This window comes from Suncus etruscus, chromosome 17 (assembly GCF_024139225.1).
Source record: "Suncus etruscus isolate mSunEtr1 chromosome 17, mSunEtr1.pri.cur, whole genome shotgun sequence".
NCBI lineage: Eukaryota > Metazoa > Chordata > Mammalia > Eulipotyphla > Soricidae > Suncus > Suncus etruscus.
The window spans coordinates 61,528,145-61,555,614 of NC_064864.1; the positions used below are offsets into that span (position 1 = coordinate 61,528,145).

General features: G+C 38.8%; 1 protein-coding gene across 2 annotated transcripts in view; it reads left to right on the top strand.

Annotated features, from left to right (window-relative positions):
* Positions 1 to 27,470, top strand: part of ATRNL1 (attractin like 1) — a 733,758-nt gene that overhangs the window by 51,237 nt on the left and 655,051 nt on the right. For both annotated transcript variants that reach the window (XM_049764403.1, XM_049764404.1), the window contains exons 6-8: positions 13,911 to 14,085; positions 19,362 to 19,449; positions 21,595 to 21,850. In XM_049764403.1, the coding sequence (XP_049620360.1) occupies positions 13,911 to 14,085; positions 19,362 to 19,449; positions 21,595 to 21,850 (519 nt within the window). The remainder of the gene's footprint in view (positions 1 to 13,910; positions 14,086 to 19,361; positions 19,450 to 21,594; positions 21,851 to 27,470) is intronic.

The following is a 27,470-nucleotide window of genomic DNA, read 5'->3' on the forward strand; positions in this document are numbered from 1 at the left end:
ATGCCCCATGCATATTCAGTCCCTGGCATTCCATATTATCTCTCGAGCACTACCAGGAATAATTACTGAATGCAAAGTTAGGAGAAACCTGTAAGCTCACTGGGTGTGCTTCAAATTCTCTTCTCTCCCTGCCCCCAAATCAACCAACCAACCAACAACAACAAAAAAAACCCTAAGATAAAGAATTCCCCCTACCCTAAAAAAATCCTTAAAAAGTTGAAATTCTAGACTATAGAAAGGGCTAGGTGCAACCTTGACAAGTACTTGAGAAATGTTCAGTTATGTGTCAGTGTATCAGTCAGAAATAATGGTCTGTGCATATTAAAAAATGACAAAATGGTGGGCCAGAGTGATAGCATAGCTGGTAGGGCATTCACCTTGCACGGGGCTGACCCAGGTTTGATATTTGGCATCCCATATTCCCCTCCTTCCTCCATGCCTGCCAGGAGTAATTTCTGAGTGCAGAGCCAGGAGTAATTCTTGAGTACAACTGGGTGAGGCTCCCAAATTAAAAAAAATAAGCAAAAAATAAAAAAGATCAAATGGCAGGGACCCATGTGGTCATCTTCTGTGACATTTTTCACTTATAAAACTTAGGCCGAATATATGGGGGAAAAGGCAGCTTTGAAAAACACAGTTTTTTTAAGATGGCTTCCAAATACTGGAATAGATGAAGACTTGTTTTGTTTTGAGGCCACACTCAGCAGTGCTCAGAACTTACTCATGATTGTGCTTAGGGATTGCTCCTGCTGGTACCCTGGGAACCTTAGGCAGTGTCAGGCTACATGCCTTAACCCCTGCATTATCACATGGGCTCAGAATTTTGTTTGGTTTTAGTTACTGGGCCATATCCGGTGATGTTTAGAGCTTACTCCTGACTCTACTCTTAGGGATTGTTCCTGGCAAGGCTCAGATGCTAGAATCAAACCTGGGTCAGCCACATGCAAGACAAGTACCTTAGCCCTTAGATATCTCATTGGACCAGAATTTCTGTTTGTTTGTTTGTTTGTTTGGGGTGTTACATTCCACTGCTCAGGGTTAACTCCTAGCTTAGGGTTCCTGTGCTTAGGGATCACTCCTGGTGGGCTTAAGGGACTTTGAGGATGCCCAGGATCATACTTAGGTTCACTGGCAAATGCCCCGTGCATTGTTCTACTGCTCTGACTCAAGATTATTTTTTTAAGTCATCAAAATCAAAGCACAACCCATTAAATTCATATTTCAATGTAAGAACTTCAGAAAAAGCTTGATTTTCAAAGCTGACTCCATGGTGTGATATACCCACTAATCAGATTGATATCAGATTTACCCATTTTCTGTAATTTCAGGATTGTTGGAGTCCAGCCTTAGGTGAAAAGTCTGAAGGAGGAGTGCCAAGGGGGATTAAGAAAACAAGACAGAAAAGCAAGGGGCCAGGGGGCTTCAAATTTAGTGTACTGGGAGTCCTGCCTATACTCTATGTAGGATATTTTTTTCCTCAGGAATAATCAACATGGGAAGAAAAGCAGATAACAGACAACTTTCTATCTAATGCTAACTAAGCCTAAGGGGTTTTACATTTTATAAGGGGAAGTTTGAGGAAAAAGGAAGAAAAGATCCAATCTCTGAAGACGGTTTTACTGGGGGGAGAGATGACAGATAAAAGACTGAATACAGGACTTCCATCCACAGGGCATTCCCCTTGTGTACTAGCATTCAAGTAATTTAGAAATTAAGAGCCCAGAACTTTATCTGCCTCATTTTTCGACTATCAATTCCAGCTAAGCTTGTTTATTTCCTGGGTGTCTTCATATCCAACATAGGATCATCATCAGAATCACTGGAAGACTGTGGTTGCCATTGCTAAGCAGTTCTGGCTTACTTGAGTAGAAAAGTGTAGCTGATGGAGAGGGAGTGTTAGCTCAATATTTATTTCTTCATGCTAGGAATAGGATTCACTGTCTTCAGCTCAGCCCATGACCAGCCTTCCTGGTAGCCATGCATGCAGCTGCCATGGCTCCTGTGTGAAGTTTGGGTGAGTGGATGAATGAAGGACATTGTGTAACGATCAGGTCATTAAAATGTTCCCCAATGGCTAGTAAACGATAGTAGCTAAAGTAACCAGTAACCCTTGTATGTTTGTCCAGAATGTTTAAGATAAAAATTATATTTAGCTTAAGATATTTATTTTGGTTCTTTAAATCTGTGCACTACTAATGTAAAAAGATACTGAATGACTTAAAAAATGATGGGAAAGCAGGGACCAGAGATGTAGTACAGGGGTTAAGGCACTTGCCTTGTTTGCAGCTGGCTTTGTTTATTCTCTGGTGCCATAAGCTCCTCTGAGCGTTATGTTTTAGGATGGTATCCTGGAGGCCACCTGTCACCTGTCACTTGCCACTTGGTGGCAAGTCCCAAAAATTGAGACTTCTTTGGAGCTGTGTGTTGACCTTGCAGCCCAGGTTGGCTGAGAATTGCTAGGGTGGGGGGTGTCATCCAGCCTCCCTGAGCACCACTTGGGAGGGCCCCCCATCAAAATTAATTGCAGAGAAAGGGGCAGGTCAGTGCAGGACTGATAGATAGGTTATTGTATATTTTGATTGCCAACTCTAAATTCTCTGAAGTGGAGTTGATTAGATTGTGGCCACCTTTGCGTCCTCAGCAGCCACTGTAATACCTGATTTGCAGTTGGGACTCTCATTTAAAACCCTTGAATGAATGAATGAATGAGGAGTGTCTTAGTTTGCTTGGATAGAGGGCATTCAAGTAGAGATGTTTTGGAAGGTTGCTAGTCCACTGGATTATGTAAATTATTTGAAACATTTAAAATATTTAAAAATAGAAAATCAATTGAACTTGACTACCTGCTGCTTCTTGGCTCCTACCTTCTCAGTGTTTTGATTTTCGATTTTAGCACTGGCCATTGGGTGGCAGTGTTGACTACCAGAAAACACTTAAAACTAGTGGCTTTAAGGTTGGAAAAACTTGATAATTTTGTTTGAGTTAGAAAAATATAATTAGTTCAAATGTAAACTCATACACACCCTATATTAAAAATATCTCGGGATATTAGTCATATGTAATTTCATGTAAAGAGTTTAATCTATACACAGGTTGTCTTGAACAAATTCACAGGAGACTTTAAGGTTTCTTTAAGAAATCTAATCATTGAAGGGTTGTTTAGAAGTGCTCAAACTGGGGCCTGCTGGGTCTGATCCATGAGGTGGTAAAATAATTTACTAATAGTATCCGGTCAGAACAATCGCACAGCAGGTAGGGCCATTTGCCTTGTATGTGGCCGACCTAGATTCTATCCCTGATATCCCATATGGTCCTTGACTTCCTGGAGAAATTTCTGAGCACAGAGCCAGGAGTAATCCTTGAATATTGCAGGGTATGGAGAAAGCAAAAACAATAAACAACAACAACAAAAATAAATTTATAAAGAGTGAGACAAATTTAGTAAGAGCAAAGGAAGTTTAATGAAGAAATAAAGCAGATAAAATGTTCTAAGCCAAAAAGACATCTTCAAAAAGACAAATACATAGAGTAATTTGGATCAACTATGAAATGCTCTGAATCAAATTACTGAAATATAATAAAACAGACATAAAGTAATTTAAACCTGTCCTGGATAGTTAATTGTGTGGCTAGTATTAGGAATTTGAGTGGCAAAGGCATAAAGTAGAGCTCCTCAAACTTTTTATTTTATTATTTTATTTTTTTGTTTTTTGGGCCACACCTGGTGACGCTCAGGGCTCCTGGCTATGAGCTCAGAAATCACTCCTGGCTTGGGGATCATGGGGATCCTGGCTGATGGGACGCTTGGGATCGAACAGAGGTCCTTCCTGGGTCAGCCGTGTGCAAGGCAAATGCCCTACTGCTGCACTATCTCTCCAGCCCACCTCAAACTTTTTTTTTTTTTTTTTTTGACCAAAGTGGATTACAAATCTTTCACAGAAATATTTTAGGTACATAGTGACATTGAATCAGGGACATTCCCACCACCAATGTTGTCCTCCCTCCACCCCTGTTCACTTCAAACTTTTTTTAAACAGGCACCAGTTCACTGTTGATCGTTGGAGAGCCAGACTATAGTAAAAACAAACAAACATACAAACAAACAACAAAAACAATTATGAACAAAGTTCTATGCACACTGCACATATCTTATTTTGAAGTAACAAAACTAAAACAGGAATAAATATGATATTTAAAGTGAAAAAAAAAAGTGAAATGAACAAACTTACCAAACTTAGCAAATTTACTTAACAAACTATGGTTCTGCTTTTGGTGGACTATAGTTTGAGGACCTTTGCCCGAGACTAGAGGAGGTGTCAGAGACAGGGAGGGGAGTCGAAGAGTCTTCACACATCCCTTACATGTGTACTGTGGGCTCGGGACCAGTTGGCCACTAAGCAGAACAGGCAGCTGCAGCAAAAACATCCAGCAGGCTGGATAAATGTCCTTAGCGGGTTGCATGTGGCTTGCCGGCCATAGTTTGAGGACCCGTGGCTTAAAGTGTTAGTCTTGCTCTGCAAGGGTGGGATGCCAAGGTCAGTTCGAGGAAGGACCTATACGGGGCAGAATGGAGCAGCAGCAGGGCCTAAAAAGCTCCTGCTACAAGTCCTTCTCTTAGCAAGGACTGTCCCAGCTTGCCAGGCCTTTGGAATGGGGTCTTGGTCTTATGCAGGGCATCTTTTCAGGGGAACTTTGCTAGACTGCTTCAATGATGATGAATACGAATCCTCTTTGTAATTTGATAGAGTGACAAGAGACAGTGATTTTTAATGATACAAGGTTAACTATTTCTCTTGCAGCTCAATCTTCCTATTTAGTAAAAAGACAGCAGATCATAGACCCATCATTTTGCAGGACCAAAAAGTGAAAATTTAAATTCTTGACCTACTTGAAAAGTTAATTGCTTAAATCTTTAAGTAGTATTGGCAATGTATATATGATAAACTTCTTAATTCGTTCTTTTTCATTTTTACCACTCCAGTGAATTTTCTTGCACCCTTGGCACAAAAGACCTCGTCTTGGTCCTTCAGATGTTTTGTAAATAACTGTGACAGCAGCACTTCATCATGTACTGTCACGGGGCTCAATTGTGAGAATCAAGCACCCTTGGAACAGAGCTGGGATAATGATCACTGTTCATACAGTCCTTTAGTCTATAAAATTAAAATATTGCTGATGTTTCAAATACACTGAAACTGATATCGGACCGTTGGAGATTGGTTTCAGGGGACTAGGAAATGTTAAGAGTACTGGAGCTGCTGAAACAAAATCCTATTTCTCTAATGATGTTAGATGTTATCTTGTTTTGTCTTTTACCAGAGAACTTCAGATTCCATGCACATGCTAAATCCTAAGATTTTTCCTGGAATGATGACAGTAAGCTGTGTGCACCTCGCTTTAAATCTGCTTGCTCAGCATATTTCCCTTTTCTATTAGCGATCCAATTTCTTTTTGGGAAATTGCCTTTCACTCATTGAAAGCAGGGTTGATGGGATGATAAATCAGATACCTGTCTATTCTAAGCTTGATTTTTCAACGTTTTAAGAATTTCTAAATTTACTGATATATTTCTTACAGTAAATGCCCACTTTCCTTTAAACTAGTCAAAATTAGTTTTTATGGCTAAAAGCCAAAAGAATGACAATTCTATACTACTCAAGAGGTATTCTTTGAAGATATTTATGTTTGTGTGTATATACACACGTATATATTTATACTTTTCTATTATCTATTTAAAACCTAACTCTTAAACTATTATTTAATACCTGTGTCCTTATAACTCATAACTGAATGTAGAGCTCACAAAAAGTTTGGTGGCAGTCAAGGCTTCTGACTGTGCAATCACTGAAATTTTAAAATAAATATGTGAGGGCCCGAGAGTTAGTAAGGGGGGGTTAAGGTACTCACCTTGCATGCAGCTGGCCCCGATTTGATCCCCACCACATATGGTTCTCTGAGCACTGCCGGGTGTGGTCCCCAAACTAAAAACTAGATCAAAACAAGACAAAACATAAGCATATGCGTAATGAATCTGAGGTGTTTATGGCAACACTCAGCCACACTATCTTGCATTTCTCAGGCAAAATATTTTGAATATAAAAAGTCAGGAAGCCCCGATTTAAAATACCAAAAGTGGTTATCTGAAGACTAGAGTTATTTATAGAAATGCAATCTCACAATCTGCATTTGAGATACATCAGCATTTGCAGTACTTAGTGCTTTTAAGAGATAATTGCAAGAAGAAAGTAAATAAATTTAGATTTTTTGGGGAATGTGCCAATAATGGTCTCACCAGACCCACGAGGCTGTCATCAAACTGCACCCATGTTTCACTTGTTCTGCTCCGCATGGAAACTGACCCCTGTTACCCAATTTCTCAGAAGATCTAGGGGAAACCAGATTGGAGCAAGGATTTGCTCTTTGCAGGACGGAAAGTCAGTTTTATCTGGGCTTTTCATTTCCCTCACAGAAAAGAACTTCAGGAGAAGATGAACACTGAGATAAGAAGAGTTTTATTCAAATATTATGAGGAAGGAAAGAGCAAAAATAATGTATTCAAGAGACAACATGGGCTTCTCCAGAAGGGGCAGCTCTGAATGGCTTTGAGAGAGAGGGGGAGAGAGAGAGAGAGAGAGAGAGAGAGAGAGAGAGAGAGAGAGAGAGAGAGAGAGAGAGAGAGAGAGAGAGAGAGAGAGAGAGAGAGAGAGAGAGAGAGGAGAGGGAGGAAGAGGGAGGGAGAGGGAGAGAGTGGGAGGGAGAGGGAGGGAGAGAGAGAGAGAGTATGTGTGTGTATGTATAATATATCAGTATTCTTCAAATTGCCTTGGCCCAGAGTTTTCTGTGGATATAAGGTTTAATCAGGGCATTTTTACATAGGAGCCTGAAGTTTCTGGTGGGCTTTCTTGACCTTTTCACAACTTTTTATTTCTGCTGAAGTTCCCCATCTCCTGCATTGACTTCTGAGTCACTGTTTGCACCAGTTGGAAATGTCTTAATTGAGTCTCAGTGTCCTTGTTCATTGAGTGAGTGAATCCAGACATAGTGCTTTCGGTTACACTAAGCTGGTTTCATTGCTTCCCGAGAACTGATGGCCAACCTTTCCCTCACTTCCTGCTCCTCATATGCCTACCTGCTTAAAAGGTGAAAAGCGAATATCTCAGGTATAGAGGAATGAACACAACTCAACTAAGGTCCAGTTAGCTCATCTGTAGAACTGAAATGCAGATCGAAATGACAGTCAGCCACCACCTACCAGTGGGAAAGGAGCCTCATTGTTCAGTAAGTGGCAGTGGAAACTGGTTCAACCTCACTCAAAGACTGAAGATTTCCTAGGGTTTTCCTTTTGAATGTGTTATGTCTGAGTGAAGGTGATTAGGCATCTAGGGGAAATATCATGGAGGTAGTTTCTTCTTTAGTTTAGGAGTGATGGTGGGACAGGAAACATCATTTGGTCATGTGACAGTATTCTGATTCTCTATCTGACCACTGAAGAACCTTCTCCCCTGTTCTCAACAATCTGCCTCTGAGGCCTCCAGTTCCATTATTTGAAGAATTCATTTATGCTTTTTGTATTGTTAAACTCCACGTAAACAGTGGGAATGGGGAACAGATTAAATCTTTCAGAAAACCCTTTGGAAGTACTTTGGAAGTAGTTTATTGTAGCCATTTCAAGATGGCTGAGATTGGTTCCCTCAAGGACAGGGGTCTCAAACTCAATTTACCTGGGGGCTGCAGGAGGCAAAGTTGGGGTGAGGCAGGGCCGCATAAGGGATTTCACAAAAAAAAGTCCTCAAAGGTCATTATTAACAGTTTTAATTATTTCTTCTGAACACGAATAGAACATTGAGTGAAGATACGAACAGTTCTTCTGAACATGGCATCTTTGCCTATTCCTTGCTGCCAGAGACTTGACATCGCTTCTCACAAATCTGAACCACATTTGGCTTTAGAGAGTAAGCAGTTGAGACCCTCAGTATAGCTTGAAGATGATCATCATTAAGTCTAGACCTGTACTTTGACTTATTGAAGTTCAATATGGAGAATAACTTTTCACACAAATATGTGCTCCCAAAAAGGCACATGGTGTGCTTGAACATTCGGGAAAGCTCAGGGAAGCTGGGGGTGGGGGGCAATTCTCTCCAAAATTGTCCATGTATGTCTGCTTTTCCACTAATCTCCCTGAACTTGGCTTTGAGATCAGAGTTACATTGTAGGTCAATGAGCTCCATTTGAAGCACAGGAGGGCCATCTTGCACATCAAAGGAAAAGGGGTCCACAAAAATTTGGAAAGTGGCTCTGTGCTTTTTGAAGTCTGTAAATCTGTGATCAAATTCCTTCTCTAGCTTAAAAATAGCATGAACATATTTCTCACCACTGAATGGTATGCCTTCATCCACAAGTTCCTTGCATGCTGGGAAATGGCAAAGGTTTGTCTGAGAGAGCTGGGATTTCCATAATACAAGTTTTGTGGAGAATGCTCTCACGTTGTCATAGGCAGCAGTGTAAGCTGCCCCGGGCCTTGTAACATCTTGTTTAGTACATTCAGCTTATGTGTGATGTCAACAAGAAAAGCTGAGTCCATGAGCCATTTGTGATCACTCAACTCAGAAACAGTATTCCCATCCTTTTCCACGAAGGCTTTCACTACTTCTCTCAACTCAAAAAATCTTTTCAGGACATTTCCCCTGCTGAGCCAAAGTATCTCAGTGAAATAGAGCACATCTCCATATTCTGACTCCATTTCCTCTAAAAAAAGCACAGAACCTCCTGTGCTTTAGCCCCTGGATCTGATTTGGTTGATACATTTTACAACAACAGACATCACATTGTCACATGGCAGACATTTACTGCAAAGGGCCTGCTGATGGATATAATGCAGTGAAGAATAATGGCCTTCTCTACACCCTCCTCTTCAAGTTTTTTTTGAACAAGTGCCACCAGTCTATTTTTCCTCCCTGTCATCAATGGCGCTCCATTGGTTATTATTCCAACAAACCTCTTCCATGGCAAACCTGCATTCTCAATGACATCACACAGATGCTGAAATATCTCATTAGTGGTGGTCTGGCCATGCATTGGAATTATTGTGAGCAGCTCCTCTGTTGATTCAAAATTGCAATCAACACCACGGACATAAATTGTGAGCTGTGCAGTGTCTGTTATATCTGTACCCTCGTCAAGAGCAACTGAGTAATGCATCAAAACATTTGGCTTTCTCACACTGTTGATAAATGTCACTTGACATGTCAGAAATGCACTCTGCCACAGTGTTGGCAGAAAGGCTGATTATGCTAAACTGACCTTTCTTTTCCGGACAGATAATACTTGAAGCCTGTAACATGCATTTTTTTTTAACAAACTCTCCTTCTGTGAATGGTTTCCCTGCCTTAGCAAGCATCTCACTAACCATGTAACTAGCTTTGACTGATGCAACATTCTCTTTGGTTGCTTTCTTGAAGAAATCTTTTTGCCTCATTAGACATGCTTTAAGACTGGCAACCCGCTTGGCTCTCTCATTTCCTTGATATTTTGCACATTCCTCAGCATGTGTAGTTGAATAATAGCGTTTCAAGTTGTATTCTTTGTGCACTGCAACTTTCTCTGAGCAAATAAGATATGTGGGGATGCCCCTGTGCTCAACAAAGAAATACTGCGTCTCCCACTTTTCCTGAAATTGTCTGTGCTCGTCATCAATCTTTCTCTTCACTGCAGGCTTTGATGAAGTCATGATGAAGGTATGACAAAATCTAATTCTGTAATAAACTTCTCTCTCTTCTCTCCCTTAGGCCTCCGATAATGCAAGGGACAGCTGACAGGCGCAGCGGAAATGACGTCTGCGCTAGGCACAAAGTATTCGTGATTATTCGCTTACCGAATATTCACAATAAAAATTGCATTAGTAAGAACAAAAATCGCAAAAAATTGCATTAAACATTTGCATACCCCTAACGGAACTGCTTGGGGTATGCGAATGTTTAATGCGATTTTTTTCTTACTAATGTGATTTTTATTGCAATTATTTGGTAAGCGAATAATCGCGAATACTGCGATATTTGAAGGCCAGCCGCGGGCCACAAAATGTTGTATGGAGGGCCGCAAACGGCCTGCGGGCCGTGAGTTTGATACCTCTGCTCTAGAGGCTCCAGGCAGACCGACGTCTTTATTTTTGTCTTCCAGTCATTGGAGCTGTGCGCTAGAAACCCTGACTTGGTTTTTCCTTCTTCTTTGCAGCTGGCAGCATGGCTTTTGCTTCTGTGGTGAAACTGTTCTCTGCTTCTGCAGTCAGATCTCCTCTTATAAAGACTCAGGAGAAACTTACCTTCATATCTGCACACCCCTTTTGCCAGATAGCATTTAGCTGTGTTCCACTCATTTACATCTGGGGTTTTGGGGGCCTTAATTCATTCAACCTCAAACTTGCTCTGAAATATTTTGCTTTAAGTGTAGAAATTATAACTATGCTATGAATTTACATATAGCCCTCACTATAGATCCTGCTGTTATATTTTGTCAAAATTCTTTACCATGTGATGCTTAGAGAGTCAATGATTGCTTTGAACTCAGAATCTAAAGATAGTAAACTTTTAAACAAAAAATAGCTTTATATTTATTAAAATGTTTCAATTATATCTGCACAGATTATGCAAATATTCTTTACCCTGAATCACCTATAGTTAACATTTTATCCTACTTTATATACTACATGAATTCTAACTTAAATGATTGTGCATAAATCTTTATTTCTTTTAGTAAGGAAATTTTTTTCAAAATATAGATAGATTACTTTTATGTAATATCCATTTGATCTTGTTTCTCTTCAATTAGAGACTTGCAGACATCTCTGTAAAGGCCTATAATTGTGGTAAATATTTTGGATCTTGCAGGCCTACTAGCTTCTGTTGAAACTACTCATGTGTACCATTGTATTGTCAAAGCAGTCAGAAACAGTACTTTAAAAGAAGGAGCTATTTTCTCTTGGATTTGACCAACTTGAGTTAAATGATGTAGAATTAGACATAAATTTTTCTTGGGGCAGTATGTTCTTTAAGTTTTTTAATTATCAATAAGTATCAGAGGTTTTTTTATGCACAAAGAATAAAGCTTGATCTCTTTAAAAGAGCAAGTCATATGAAAGAGATAATGGTGGTGGGAAGGGTTATTGGCATTTTGGTGGTGGGTGTGAGACTGTGTACCATTAAAGCTTATAAACACTGATTTAACCTTTTTGGAAAGCAATGTGGACATTCACAAAAATGTAGGAATTAAACTTCTATATGCCTCAGCAGTTCCACTCTAGATATCTCTCCCAAGAGACCAAAAACTCAATTCTGAAAAAAATATTGGCAACTCCTATGTTCTTTGCAGTACTAGTCACAGTAGCCCAATTCTGAAAACAACCCAAGTGTCCAAGATTACATGACTGAATAAAGAAATTGTGGTACCTCTATGATAGAATGCTATTGGGCTATAAGAAAAAAAAATCAAAGGAGCAAATTGGCTGCTTCATGTATGAGTTGGAGGGGATTATACTGAGTGGAGTTAGTCAGGAGGGGAATACACACAGGACAATCTCTCATATGTGGAATATGAAGAAGCAGAAAAGAGGAATAACAAAGTCCCCAAAGCAACACAAACTGAAAACTTAATTTTGGTTGCAGACTTACCATGGGGGTGGGTATGGGTGAGGGACCCTGGGACAATATAGAGCATGTAATACCAGAATAGTTCCAGTATAGAATTTCTCTAATAGTTTGTAAGCCAAGGTGCTTCCCCCAATACCAATCAACACTTATTCTCTTGTAAACTAATTTTAGTTCAATTAGTTTACAAATTGAAAAAACAAAGAAGCTTGCTATTTAGTCTGTGCCTGATAAATGCAGATTCATTGGATTGAAAAGAACTTAGAAAGTAGATGAAGAACTTTGAAAGTGGGTAAGAAAGTCAACAATAAACACACAAAATGGAATAGGACAATGGTTTTAAAATATAGCCCTGTTTGGAAGTTGTAAAATTTGTGATTCAGTGATAGTTCAATAAAAAAATGTTTGATGTAAGCACATTTGAGAACAGCTGATTAAACTCTCATGATAGAGTAAAAATGTACCTTTTTTGCCATGCCAGGGCTTGTTTTGACTGTTGATCTGGTTTCTGTTAAAGTTTACTGATGCTTTTATGACAAGTAAAGGTCAGATGATAGGGGATGTCATATAAATTAGAATTTTGTACTAGTTGGAAGAAAGAAAAGTGGTGACTAGAATTATATAGTCAGTTTTGAACTAATAGTTTGTTTGAACAAAATAATGTTATCCTTCAGACTAAGAAACATTCACTTTAGTGGTTTCATATGTTTTGTTCAAATACATTTATTTGGTTAATATTTATAAAAACTTAAAATAGTGAGTTTATGTCTAGTTTGTGTGTCAGGATATTTTAACTTCATCAGAATAGAAGTAATTTGAGAATATTAAATGAGATGAAAAATGGTTTCTGTCAGGAGTATTTATTTCATTATTTACAGTTTAAGAACACTGCTCTAAGCTCATGACCTACCTTTAACAAATGAATAAATTAAGACCCTTGAAAAGGCAGCATTTTCACCTATGGTGTCTGGGTTATTTCTGTACAAGATCCTAGTTTCAATTTTATTTTTAAGAATAATAATTTTTCCTCCTGATGGCAACTATATTGCCTTTTGTTTTGTTTTGTTTATTGGGCACAGCCGGTGGCAGCGCTCACGGGTTATTCCTGGCTCTGTGCTCAGAAATCGCTCCTGGCAGGCTTGAGGGACCATATGGGATGCCAGGCATCAAACCCGTGTTCTTCCCAGGTTGGCTGCATATGAGGCAAATGCTGTACTATTGCTATTGCTCCAGCCCCCCTACTATGTTGCTTTTTAAAAGAAGGATAGGGACTGGAGCGATGGCACAGCGTTAGGGCATTTGCCTTGCATGCTGCTGACCCAGAACAGACCGTGGTTTGATCCCCCGGCGACCCAGGTGGTCCCTGAGCCAGGAGCGATTTCTGAGTGCATAGCCTGATCCTGAGTGTCACCGGGTGTGGCCCCCAAAAATATAAAAAAAGAAGGATAGTTCTAAAAATATAATTTAGATTCTTGTATTTGATAGTTTACAATTTTACAAATGCTCCTACCTCCACTCTTTTCAAAACAATTAAATGTTTTCTTTTTCTTTTTTTAAATTTTTTTTTGGTTTTTGGGCCACACTCAGCGTTGCTCGGGGGTTACTCCTGGCTGTCTGCTCAGAAATAGCTCCTGGCAGGCACGGGGGACCATATGGGACACCAGGATTCGAACCAACCACCTTTGGTCCTGGATCGGCTGCTTGCAAGGCAAACGCTGCTGTGCTATCTCTCCGGGCCCTTATTTTTCATTTTTTGTTACACCTGGTGGTGCTCAGGGGTTACTCAGAAATTGCTCCTGGCAGGCTCAGAAGATCATATGGGATGCCAGGATTTGAACCACCTTCTATCCTGGGTGGGCTGTGTGCAAGGCAAACACCCTACCACTGTGCTATCTCTCTGGCTCCACAATTAAATGTTTTTAAGAAATTACCTAGGGTAGCCTGTCATTTCCATTTTTATAAATAAAGTCTTGTTTATCCTAGAGGTAAATATTGCTACTCAGGGTTTTTCTTCTGGAGACAACATCAGGATTTAAGTGCAAGGTTATTTATTCCAGTATTCTAACAGTGGACTAAACTAATTTTGAATTAAGTGTGTATATTTTTCCAGTAAATCTGACTGTTATTATTAGGCTTGTCCTCTATAGATTAAGTACTTTAATTATGTACATTGCATTGATTAATATGTTGGACATCCATATATAAATCTATTTTACTTCTATAATCTCTAGCTTGTTTAATGGTACATTGTTGGATTCTTTTTAAAACTAGGTCCTGATTGCTCTTTGAATGTTCCTTCTACCGAGTCTTACTGGATTCTGCCAAATGTCAAACCCTTCAGTCCTTCTGTAGGCCGGGCTTCCCATAAAGCAGTTTTACATGGGAAATTTATGTGGGTGATTGGTGGATACACCTTTAACTACAGTTCTTTTCAAATGGTCCTGAAGTAAGTATTTTTTTTTCTTATAACCTTTTCTTAACTTGGCTTATTTTGATAATAAGATGGTCCTTTCTTATCTTCTTGCTGTCCAATTTTATGAGTTGCGATATTGCGATATATCTGTTTGCTGTGTGAGACTCATTTGGGAATATCTTTGTGCAACACATGCAGTAATTAATTATATGGCATTGTACATAAGTTTCCTTTTTGTAGGAATTTAATTATCTGTTTAGATTGTTTTTAATAAATATGGAGCAAGGAAATAATAAATTCAAATGCAGACAGGCCATGCTTGTTTTGGGGGAATCTTAATGAATTCTGCCTTTTTTTTGTTTGCTTTGATTTCTTCAGTAGGGAGTTTAATTGCCAATGTAATTTTCAGTTCTGTAACTTTAAATGTACCTGAACTTTGACTTTACATTTCCTTGACAACTATTTTTGGAAGAACTGATCACTCATTTCTCCTTTGACTGTAGGTTTGGTAGTTTGTTCCCTGGATAAATATGTGACAAGGGGATCCCTTGTTACATGACAGACAGCTTCAACTGAGCAATTTTCCAAGTGCTGTATTTTTTTTCTTATTTTCTTTTTTTTTTGGGGGGGGGGGTCACACCTGGCAGCGCTCAGGGGTTATTCTTGGCTCTATGCTCAGAAATCGCTACTGGCAGGCTCAGGGGACCATATGGGATGCCGGGATTCGAACCACCACCCTTCTGCATGCAAGGCAAATGCCTTACCTCCATGCTATCTCTCCGGCCCCCAAGTGCTGTATTTTATAAACTGTTTGGTAAAGGAGAAGAGGAAAACAGAAAGAATCCATCAATTATCGATATTTTTTTTTTTTTTTTTTTTTTTGGTTTTTGGGTCACACCCAGTGGTGCTCAGGGGTTACTCCTGGCTGTCTGCTCAGAAATAGCTCCTGGCAGTTACGGGGGACCATATGGGACACCGGGATTCGAACCAACCACCTTTGGTCCTGGATCGGCTGCTTGCAAGGCAAATGCCGCTGTGCTATCTCTCCGGGCCCAATTATCGATATTTTCAGGATAACATAAATATCAGTACATCATAACTATCAGCTTAATGCATGCCACAGTCAGAAGGGACCCAGGATCATGTCCTTGAAAGGCACGAGATGATCAGGACTCTGAGATTCAACAGAGAAAGTGCACAAAACAATATATATATATATATATATATATATATATATATATATATATATATATATATATATATATATATATATATATATGTATATATATATTTTTTTTTTTTAGAAAAGTAGACACCAGGAAGAATTTGTTCCACACCTACCATGGTTCATACTAAAACAAACTTTTTTTTTGAAATTTAGATTTAACTGGGCATCCTGTATTTTATATGGTAACCTTACTACTGAAATAGATTAGTCCATTTAAGTGGGAAATTTTAAGAGATTTTGCTATGCAAAATGATTATTATTTTTTTGAAACTGAACCAAAGAGCAGTGGAATTATCCAATAAATTCTGAAGAGAAGGGAGAACTAGTTTCAAGTTAATTTTTAAGTGAACTATTAGAATTCTGTAAAAGAGTATACAGACTAGAGGAGGGAGTATAAAAATTGGAAGAGCAAAGTAAAAATTAAAATAAATTGTTTAGTGAAAGGAATATGCAAAAACAAGAGATTTGCGTGTGGAAATGAAAAGGAAAATAACTACAGCTAATGAAAATGAAAAGCCTGTGAAAATAAAGTAGTGCTTTGAACTAAGTTGTGATCTTTGCGGAGCAGAGTTGAGAAGATAAAGAGTATCACTGTCAGGGAAACACATAAATCTCAGAGGTCCAAGCCTATGTACATAAAAAGAAATTACATGAGAGTCAGTGGTGGATTTGGTTTTCCTAAACATGAAATTTCCATTCGCATCATAGGTCTAGCACAGTGGTGTTGGAAACTACCTGGATTGCACTGAGGAGTGCTCTGGAGACTTTGAGGTGCCAGAGGTCAAACGCAGGGGGCCTTGTGCATGCCAGACAAGTGCTCCAGCTCTTTGAGCTATTGCCTCAGCTTTTTACCTGGATTTTTGTTTGCAACTTGGTTCCCTTAAAAAAATGTATTCATTTTGTGCCGCAGATGGTACTTAGGAGGTCACTCTTGATATGGTGCTTGGGGCTTGCTTTTTGGGTGCTTGGGCGAGGGGGTCAAAGCCAAGGCTCCTGCATGCAAAGCGTGCACTCCAGGGCCTACTGCTACCTCCTCAAATCTCATCTTGGACAACAGTGTTTTGATTAGATCCCTGGAACATTGGGGTAATGCTGTGACTGTTTTCACAGGTTAGAGACTTTTTTCTCTCACTGCTCTGAATGTGGTCCACTTGTTTCTAAGAATATTTAAAGAACTCTAGGAAGACACATATAGCTTATCAATTTTGGTGAGGTCTGGGCAAGGAAGATAATTCAGGATTTAGGAACATATTTGGGTAAATCCAAGGCCCTTGTAGGTCTCTGAAACCACTGTGCTGCTCTGAGTCTCACCCGGTAGAACTCTGGAGACCCTGAACATCACCTGTGTGGCCCTACACAAACAGCCTTACAAACTGAGCCCCAAGCACTGAACCCTATTCCCAGTTTTCCAGATATCACTGAGTGAGACTTCAAGGCCTCCTGAGCTCTGCTCGGGAGATCCTCCCATGTTTTAAAATGGAGGTGCAGATGTTACCCCTTAAGGTAGATGTCACTAGTAAAATAATAAAAGGATTGCATATAGTACCTACAAAATTAGAAAATAATTTGCAGAACATATAGAAAGAGACTAAAAATTAACCTTATGGTCATAATGTAGTTGAGATCCATCAGTAAACAGGATGTCCCTGTCTTTGTGCAGTGAGAAAGGATAGATAGTGAAAAACTTGAATTATTAAAAAGAGCAGATTCTTAGCACTTGCATGTGTAGACATGAATAGATGGTTGCAGAGTAGAGGCAGATAGCAGCAGTGAACAAATCGGGGGCCAGATCGTCAAAGGGAGCTTCTCCGAGCAACATGATAACTGCCTGGAGGGTTTGAGACCTTGGCAGTGTAGTTATCTGGAGTCAGAGAAAAGAGGCAAACCCTGAAGTTAGACGCTGCTTGGAGAGTTCAAGAAGCAACTAGGAGACCCATGGGTCTTGCTCGATGTTGGTGAGAGGAATCCTGCAGCAAGAGGTGGAGTGGGGCAGAAGGCAAGTCACACCGGCTGTGGTATATGGGCTGGAGCTTTGGAAAAGTCTGAATAGGCTTTTGGTTTAGGTTTTGAAAGCAGGACTGTACAGAGTTATTGAGAATGTACAGAGTTGTTTGGGCTTAGGAGGAAGAGTAGACACAGGCATGACCTTGGATTGAGTCTAAGAAAATTATCTAGATGAATTATAGGTAGAGGAGGGACCAAGAACTGAATCTGGGCACATTGTCACTAGGAAGCTAGAGAATAGTGGGGAGACTGAGGCAGCACCCAGGAGACGGGAAAGCCCAATGAGGTATCTTTAAAGTTGAGGAAGGAGAGTGTGTGAGAAAGTGGACGTTCAGGAAGACAGTTTGACTGAAGCCTTAAGGCTAAAGCCTGGCCATGGAGATTCCGAGAGAATATGGGAAGGCCCCTGGAGTAAAGAATTGAGGCCATTAGGGCCAGTGCTATAGTACATCAGATAGGGCATCTACCTTGTATGTGGCTGAGCTGGGTTCAATTTCCAGTCTCCCAAGCCTGCCAGGTGAGGTCCCTGAGTGCAGAGCCAGGAGGAAGCCCTGAACACAGCCAACTGGGCCCAGAAACAAAAATGAAGGAGTGAGGCAGTAGAGAATGGGAGTGGTAGCTGAAAGGGAAGTGAGCTGGAGAGAATTTGACTTTCCTTTTTTGTAAGTGGCAAAAGAACATTCTGCTTCCATGTTGATGGGAATGACACAGGGAGACCAGAGGATGGGGTTGTAGGAAAAAGGGAGATGGGAAATGGGACCTAGAGCCTCAACTGTAGAGGAGGGGCCAGGTCTAGGGGCTCAGAATGGCTCTGTCTGTTTTGTCATTGTTAATAGGCTGTTTAATAAACCAGCCAACCATCCCAAAGAAGCATGTGGTGAGATTTGTGTGGTCCATGTGGCAAAAGATAATGACCTGGTCTCTTTTCCTGGAAGAAGTTTTTATGCTGGCAGTTGGGTGTCTGTTGTGGAAGTCTGTGGTTATGCTCAGAAGTTTTCCTTCTACTTCATTTGTGTTTTAGAGCTTCAGGGTAGAAATTTAAGATCAGTAGTGCTGGGCACCATTTTGGGTGGTTTAAAAATGACCTTCCTTGCTTGTCCTGATGAATCTGAGCATGTTTGTTTTTGGCTGACATTAGAGGTGCTATGGACTGATGCTGACTGGGTGTTTGTTCCCTGGCTTTGAATCCTGGGCACCTGACCTTAGTGAGCTGCTCAAACAAGGGTCTTGTAATTTCTAAGCCTGGGGTTTTCTTTTGTATGTTGTTTGGATTTTGGGCTATACTTAGGGGTTACTTCTGGCTCTGTGCTCAAAATTTTTCCTGGCAGTGCTTAGGGGATCATGTGGGGTTCCAGAGATACTTGCAAGATAAATGCCCTATCTATTCTTGGCCCCATATATCATATGTTTGGATGGATGATGGTGACAGTTTTTAGGGTCCATATTCTTGAACTTGTTTCACACATGCATTTTTTAGATACATGGAATAAACAATTTTCTTTCTGTATTGTGTTATCTTATTTTTAACAGAAGTTTCTATCCTAGTGTTTTTTTTTTTTTTTTTCATCTCTCAGACCAGTAAGTAAGCTATATTTGTACTTAGGAAATAGATGCCTTTTGGTTAATTATAATGCTAAGCCAAGTGTATGCATATAAAGATTATAAAAATGAAACCATATAACAAGTGGGTAATTTGACCGTGTATAGAAGTTTCATCAATATCTAAAGGAAAAAACTGGCATTTTTGTAAGATGCAGAATAGCTTGCTATTGTTTAGGTTAATCTATTGGTTGAGATTATTAAAGACAATTGAACAAATTAATTCCAGTAATAAATAGCCTTAGTCAAGTTAATGTGAATTATCCATTTAGGCGATTGAATTTTAATTTAGAGTAGACATATCTTGAATGCATCTTTATTAAAAAATTCCTAATATACTACATGAAATTATGAGTTTATTAGATATAATTGTTTTTGAATCTAATGAATACTTGAGTACCATACTTGAGAAAAGGCATATGCAAATTGAAAAACTGAAAACAAATTTTTGCTTATGAAATTATTTTCTTGCTTTTAGTTACAATTTAGAGAGCAGTATATGGAATGCAGGAACTCTATTAAGGGGACCTCTCCAGAGATACGGACACTCTCTTGCTTTATATCAGGTATGGATCCTGCTTTTTAAGTTGCAGTCTTTTTCTTTGTTATCTCTTAGAATTTATCTTAGGGGAAAAATAGCTCACAGCTCAACTTTATTTCAAACAACGAGAGCTGTAGATTTTCTGGAACACCATGGCTTGAGTTGGCACAAACTCATTCAACAAAGGAAATGAATTGATTTTATGCCTAATCACTAGAGCAATCACTTCTATAGAAAACTGGTAAAATAATCCTAAGATTTAGCATTTTAACTATTTTTAAGTGTTGAGTTCTCTGGAGTGAAGGTGTACACTAAATTGTATACCTATTAGAACTTTGCCTATGTGTGTGTGTGTGTGTATATATATATATATATATATATTTTTTTTTTTTTTTTGGTTTTTGGGCCACACCCAGCGGTGCTTAGGGGTTACTCCTGGCTGTCTGCTCAGAAATAGCTCCTGGCAGGCACGGGGGACCATATGGGACACCGGGATTCAAACCAACCACCTTTGGTCCTGGATCGGCTGCTTGCAAGGCAAACACCGCTGTGCTATCTCTCCGGGCCCATATTTTTTAATCTCAAAAACTCAAAACCCTTTCCATGTAATAATATTTTCATGTAAGAATAGGGCTCTAAAACCCTAATAGGATTCATGTATTTCCATAAAATAATAGAATTCTGATATGAATGAGCTGGAAACTTATTATAAACTAGAACCCTACTGACTTTGTAAGATTTCATGCATCTTGTAGTTTCCTAGAATTCAGGGCACCTGACCTCTACCCAGAACATTCACCTAACACTTCGACCTGGGTCGGAGCTGCAGCCCTAGAAATAAGGAAGATGAGGAGTAATCTATTTGCACTAGTGCACAACCAAAAAACTCCCGAAAAGATCCCAAATACAGATTTTTCTCACATTCTGGATAATGATTTCAAGTCAGAGTGATTGGGCTTTTTCTACTCAAACTTGCAGCATGATGTCGCTTTCTTTTTGTTTTCTCACTCCTCGCTTGTATGAAGTGGTATCTCAAGATCTTTAAATTCACATTTCCCTATTGACTAATTTTGAGGATCTTTTCTTTTTCTTTTTTTAAATCAGCTTCATTTATTTATTTATTTATTTTGGTTTTTGGGTCACACCTGATGGCGCTCAGGTGTTACTCTGGCTCTGTGTTCAGAAGTCGCTCCTGGCAGGCTCAGAGGACCATATGGGATGCTGGGATTCAAATCACTGTCCATCCCGGGTCGGCTGCGTGTTCTACTACTGTGCTATTTCTCCAGCCCCTGAGGATCTTTTCATCTACTTATTGGCTAGTTGCAGTTTTTTTTTTTTTTTTTGAGAAATAGACATTCAAGTCTTTTACCCATTTTAGAACTTGATTAGTATTTGATATTTGAGTTCTTTATACTAAATACTTATCAAATATGTGCTTTGAAAAAAAATTTTCCCATTCTACGAATTTTCTCTTCATTGATGCTATCTTTGGAAGCAAAAAAAGCCTTAAACTTTTTATTCTGAGGGGCCAAAGTTATAGCACAAGTAGGGCATTTGCCTTGCATGCAGTCAATCTGGGTTTGATCTCCGGCATCCCTTATGGTTACTTGAGCCTGAATAATTTCTGAGCACAGAGCCAGGAGTGCCTCCAGGTGTGGCCCCAAATTTTAAAAACGTTTATTCAGAGAAAATCTAATTGATAATTTTCCCCCTTTAGTTTATGTGATTTTGGTGTTATATGGGAGAACCCATTTTTAAATCCATGTTATTCATATATGTTTTTTCCCTCAGAATTTTATACTCTAGATCTTTGATTTGCTCTAAGTTTTGCTTTTGGGGTACAGTAAAGGTTCAACTTAATTTTGTTAAATGACTTTGCAGTATTCTTCTTGCTGGAAAAGCCTTTTCTTCCCCATTGGATAGTCTTGGAGTTCTTGTTGAATAGTAAGCACAGATATCTGAATTTAAGTCTGATTTCAGGTTTGTGGATCCCTAGTTCTCTATGCTGGCACCATACTGTTTTGGGTTCCTCCTGGGTTCCATTTGTCTTACAGAGAAGTACCTTTTCTTTTTCATGTTGTTACTAAATTTGAATGTACACATTTTTATTTAGAAAATGTATGTTCCGAGATCATTATTTAATTTATGAATATATGCTTTTAATTTATAGGAGGACATCTTTATGTATGGAGGCAGAATCGAGACCAGTGATGGCAATGTCACAGATGAATTGTGGATTTTTAACATACACCGCCAGGCTTGGAGCACAAAAACTCCGACTGTTCTTGGACATGGTCAGCAGTATGCCGTGGAGGGTCATTCCGCTCATATTATGGAACTGGACAGTAGAGATGTTGTCATGATCATCATATTTGGATACTCTTCAATCTATGGTTATACAAGCAGCATTCAAGAGTATCATATCTGTGAGTTACTTTGAAAAACTGTGACTATCGGCTTTATTTATTTATTTATTTATTTTTTTGAGTGGGAGCATTTTAATTTTTAATAAACTCCTCATGAGGGCCGGAGTGATAGTACAGCAGTAGAGCGTTTGCCTTATGTGCGGCTGATCCAGGACGGACCTTGGTTCTATCCCTGGTGTCCCATATGGTCCCCCAAGCCAGGAGAGATTTCTGAGAGCATAGCCAGGAGTAATCCCTGAGCGTCACCAGGTGTGACTCCAAAGCAAAATAAACAAAAAGGTAAAATAAACTCATGATTTCAGTAAAAATGGTGAATTACTTAAACTGAGACCTAAGGAAGAAAATACTTTAACCTTGTTTTGATTTTATATTGTGTTTTATTCCTTAATGTTTATATTTAAAGTTTGAGCCCAAGCAAGGAATGTGAGTAGAAAATACATTTTCTAAGCATTGAAGCTACCTGAAAATATGCGAATGTCCAATAGGTGGTGCTATTGCTTTAGATTTCCTTAGGAACCCTGAACTAAAACCTGTGTTATGTTCTCCATGATTTCAGGATTTATCACTTTTCAGGGTTCTGTTATCAATCATCCTGTAGGGTCTCTCTGCATAAATCACTCTTTATAGGTCAGCTTTCACAAAATGGTCTGTTGGCTTCTAGAAAGGATTTCTGTTTGATGTGCCAGAGTGACTAGGTCAAATCTCTGTACAATTGCCCATGCAGTCAAGGACTTCTTAAGAAATTGAATTGGGGAAGAGGAGGATGCTCTTACATCAGGTAAGGCACTTGTATGCACTTGACCATCCAGGTTTTATCCTGACATCTTACATAGTCCCCTGAGCACTGCCAGGAGTGATTCCTAAATGCAGATCTAGGAGTAACCTCTGAACATTGCTGGATGTGGACCCCTCATTTTTTAATGACATTTTAAAGCAGTGTAGGTTTTCATCTTTAAAATTATCCCCGAGCTGTTTGTCACTTCTACTGTTTCTCATTTATTCATCTTCAGTTCATTATTATTGTTCTCTTTTTCCAGCTCTCCAAGATGACTGTTCTATACATTTCCTTCTTTCAAATTTTGAACGCTTCCCTCTGTAGTATTATTACTCTTAGCACATAAGCTTCCACACTTCCAGGGAAATAAAGGAAAACAGTTTGGTGTATTGTAGTTAATAGGCATTGACATATTGAATACGTTTTCCTTTCCTTAAGTTTCCACCCTACTGAATATAGTTCAGGGTGAACAGAATATATTTCACTTTGATTTTCATTTCCTTGATTGAAAGATATTCTCTGTAAGCCCTGAGATATGCTGGTAGTTGTATTAGACAAGGATGGTTAGGAAAGTATACCATATTAATTTGAATTTTTTATGAATGCTAAACATTGAAAAGGTTCCTAATTGAAGAATACGTTAGTTGATAGGTTTTTGTTTCTGTTGGTAATAATTGATTCTAGAATATCAGTTGTAGTTTTGATAAATATTAAAGTTTTAAAAAGTATTTAGGGTATTTAAAGTAATTAAAAAGAATTTATTTTGTTGAACTAAAAATATAAGCATACGGGGCCGGAGAGATAGCATGGAGGTAAGGCATTTGCCTTTCATGCGAAGGACGGTGGTTCGAATCCGGGCATCCCATATGGTCCCCTGTGCCTGCCAGGGGTGATTTCTGTGCATAGAGCCAGGAGTAACCCCTGAGCACTGCCAGGTGTGACCCCCAACCAATATATATGTATATATATATGTATATATATACATATATATATGCATACATTGGGAGATTTTGTGTTTTACAGGAACACATCTTTGTACAGCTTGTTCAAGACCTTTGCAATGATTCATATACATTAGTGAATTAATAGCGCTTTAACATTTTTCCTCACTTTATAGCACTTTAGGCAAACCATAAATAGTAAATGTCAGAGATATGAATATCATATAGTGTTAAATCATATAGGACTATATAGGATGCCGGGGATTGAACTTGGGTTGGTTGCGTACAGGCAAACACCCTAAATGCTGTGCTATCGCTCCAGCCCCTAAAGATAGTTTTTTTCTTTTGGTTTCATTAAAAATGTTTTCTAACAAATATATAAGAGAAATGAAATTTGTGTATAATAAAAATTAATCACAATAATTCAGAGGGATTAAAAATAAAAGCAGTCTCATAAATCCTTTTTCCTCTGGCAAAGTTTTTTTTTAAATAGAAACCTAATGCCTGGTACAGTTTAGAAGTGTTTACATATTGCTGATGATTTCCCTGGAGTGTATAGATTCAACATTTTTTTCCTAGGAGGAATTTAGGATTAAAATTTACTTTATTTAATTTTCTGTTGGTGTTTATTTTTTGGTCACACCCGGCAGCGCTCAGGGCTTACTCCTGGCTCTACACTCAGAAATTGCTCCTGGCAGGCTCGAGGGATCATGTGGGATGCTGGGATTTGAACTACCATCCTTCTGCATGCAAGGCAAACACCCGGCCGCCATGCTATCTCTCTGGCCCATTTTATTTAATTTTTTAAATGGGAAAGTATACAAAGTGATTTTATACTGTAATTTCTTAACTGTATATATTCAATTGATGTAACAATTATGTGGAGACATAATTCTGTATAGTTGTCAAGGTGTACATCATTAAATCAACATGTGAGAAGTGGGCATTCTGGTGGAGGGTTTGTGATGGAATTATTATTATTATTATTATTATTTTTTTTTTTTTGGTTTTTGGGCCATACCAGATGACACTCAGGGGTTACTCCCAGCTATGCACTCAGAAATTGCTCCTGGCTTGGGGAACCATATGGGATGCCTTTCATGCTGTGCCACTGCTCCAGCCCCTATGATGGAATTTTTATGTATGAAATCATACCAGTAACAGTTTTGTAAACCATACTGCTTAAAATAAAAAAAAAATTAACATGATTGTATACTATCTTAAGTTCACCTTGAAAGTAATTTTTTACTTTTCTTTCTTTCTTTCTTTCTTTCTTTCTTTCTTTCTTTCTTTCTTTCTTTCTTTCTTTCTTTCTTTCTTTCTTTCTTTCTTTCTTTCTTTCTTTCTTTCTTTCTTTCTTTCTTTCTTTCTTTCTTTCTTTCTTTCTTTCTTTCTTTCTTTCTTTCTTTCTTTCTTTCTTTCTTTCTTTCTTTCTTTCTTTCTTTCTTTCTTTCTTTCTTTCTTTCTTTCTTTCTTTCTTTCTTTCTTTCTTTCTTTCTTTTTTTTCTTTTTTTTTTAATTTTTTTTTTATTTAAACACCTTGATTACATACATGATTGTGTTTGGGTTTCAGTCATAAAAGGAACACCACCCATCACCAGTGCAACATTCCCATCACCCAAGTCCCAAATCTCCCTCCTCCCCCCCCAACCCCCGCCTGTACCCTAAACAGGCTCTACATTTCCCTCATACATTCTCAATATTAGGACAGTTCAAAATGTAGCTATTTCTCTAACTAAACTCATCACTCTTTGTGGTGAGCTTCCTGAGGTGAGCTGGAACTTCCAGCTCTTTTATCTTTTGTGTCTGAAAATTATTATTACAAGGGTGTCTTTCATTTTTCTTAAAACCCATAGATGAGTGAGACCATTCTGCGTTTTTCTCTCTCTCTCTGACTTATTTCACTCAGCATAATAGATTCCATGTACATCCATGTATAGGAAAATTTCATGACTTCATCTCTCCTGACAGCTGCATAATATTCCATTGTGTATATGTACCACAGTTTCTTTAGCCATTCGTCTGTTGAAGGGCATCTTGGTTGTTTCCAGAGTCTTGCTATGGTAAATAGAGCTGCAATGAATATAGGTGTAAGGAAGGGGTTTTTGTATTGTATTTTTGTGTTCCTAGGGTATATTCCTAGGAGTGGTATAGCTGGATCGTATGGGAGCTCGATTTCCAGTTTTTGGAGGAATCTCCATATCGCTTTCCATAAAGGTTGAACTAGACAGCATTCCCACCAGCAGTGGATAAGAGTTCCTTTCTCTCCACATCCCCGCCAACACTGTTTATTCTCATTCTTTGTGATGTGTGCCATTCTCTGGGGTGTGAGGTGGTATCTCATCGTTGTTTTGATTTGCATCTCCCTGATGATTAGTGATGTGGAACATTTTTTCATGTGTCTTTTGGCCATGCGTATTTCTTCTTTGTCAAAGTGTCTGTTCATTTCTTCTCCCCATTTTTTGATAGGGTTAGATGTTTTTTTCTTGTAAAGTTCTGTCAGTGCCTTGTATATTTTGGAGATTAGCCCCTTATCTGATGGGTATTGGGTGAATAGTTTCTCCCACTCAGTGAGTGGCTCTTGTATCCTGGGCACTATTTCCTTTGAGGTGCAGAAGCTTCTCAGCTTAATATATTCCCATCTGTTAATCTCTGCTTTCACTTGCTTGGAGAGTACAGTTTCCTCCTTGAAGATGCCTGTAATGTCCTGGAGTGTTTTGCCTATGTGCTGTTCTATATATCTTATGGTTTTGGGGCTGATATCGAGGTCTTTAATCCATTTGGATTTTACCTTTGTACATGATGTTAGCTGGGGGTCTAAGTTTAATTTTTTGCAAGTGGCTATCCAATTGTGCCAACACCACTTGTTGAAGAGGCTTTCCCTGCTCCATTTAGGATTTCCTGCTCCTTTATCAAAAATTAGATGGTTGTATCTCTGGGGAACATTTTCTGAGTATTCAAGCCTATTCCACTGATCTGAGGACCTATCCTTATTCCAATACCATGCTGTTTTGATAATTGTTGCTTTGTAGTACAGTTTAAAGTTGGGAAAAGTAATTCCTCCCATATTCTTTTTCCCAATGATTGCTTTAGCTATTCGAGGGTGTTTATTGTTCCAAATGAATTTCAAAAGTGTCTGATCCACTTCTTTGAAGAATGTCATGGGTATCTTTAGAGGGATGGCATTAAATCTGTATAATGCCTTGGGGAGTATTGACATTTTGATGATGTTAATCCTGCCAATCCATGAGCAGGGTATGTGTTTCCATTTCCGTGTGTCCTCTCTTATTTCTTGGAGCAGAGTTTTATAGTTTTCTTTGTATAGGTCCTTCACATATTTAGTCAAGTTGATTCCAAGATATTTGAGTTTGTGTGGTACTATTGTGAATGGGGTTGTTTTCTTAATGTCCATTTCATCCTTATTACTATTGGTATATAGAAAGGCCATTGATTTTTGTGTGTTAATTTTGTAGCCTGCCACCTTGCTATATGAGTCTATTGTTTCTAGAAGCTTTTTGATAGAGTCTTTAGGGTTTTCTAAGTAGAGTATCATGTCATCTGCAAACAGTGAGAGCTTGACTTCTTCCTTTCCTATCTGGATTCCCTTGATATCCTTTTCTTGCCTAATCGCTATAGCAAGTACTTCCAGTGCTATGTTGAATAGGAGTGGTGAGAGAGGACAGCCTTGTCTTGTGCCAGAATTTAGAGGGAAGGCTTTCAGTTTTTCTTCATTGAGGATAATATTTGCCACTGGCTTGTGGTAGATGGCCTTCACTATATTGAGAAAGGTTCCCTCCATTCCCATCTTGCTGAGAGTTTTGATCAAGAATGGGTGTTGGACCTTATCAAATGCTTTCTCTGCATCTATTGATATGATCATGTGGTTTTTATTTTTCTTGTTATT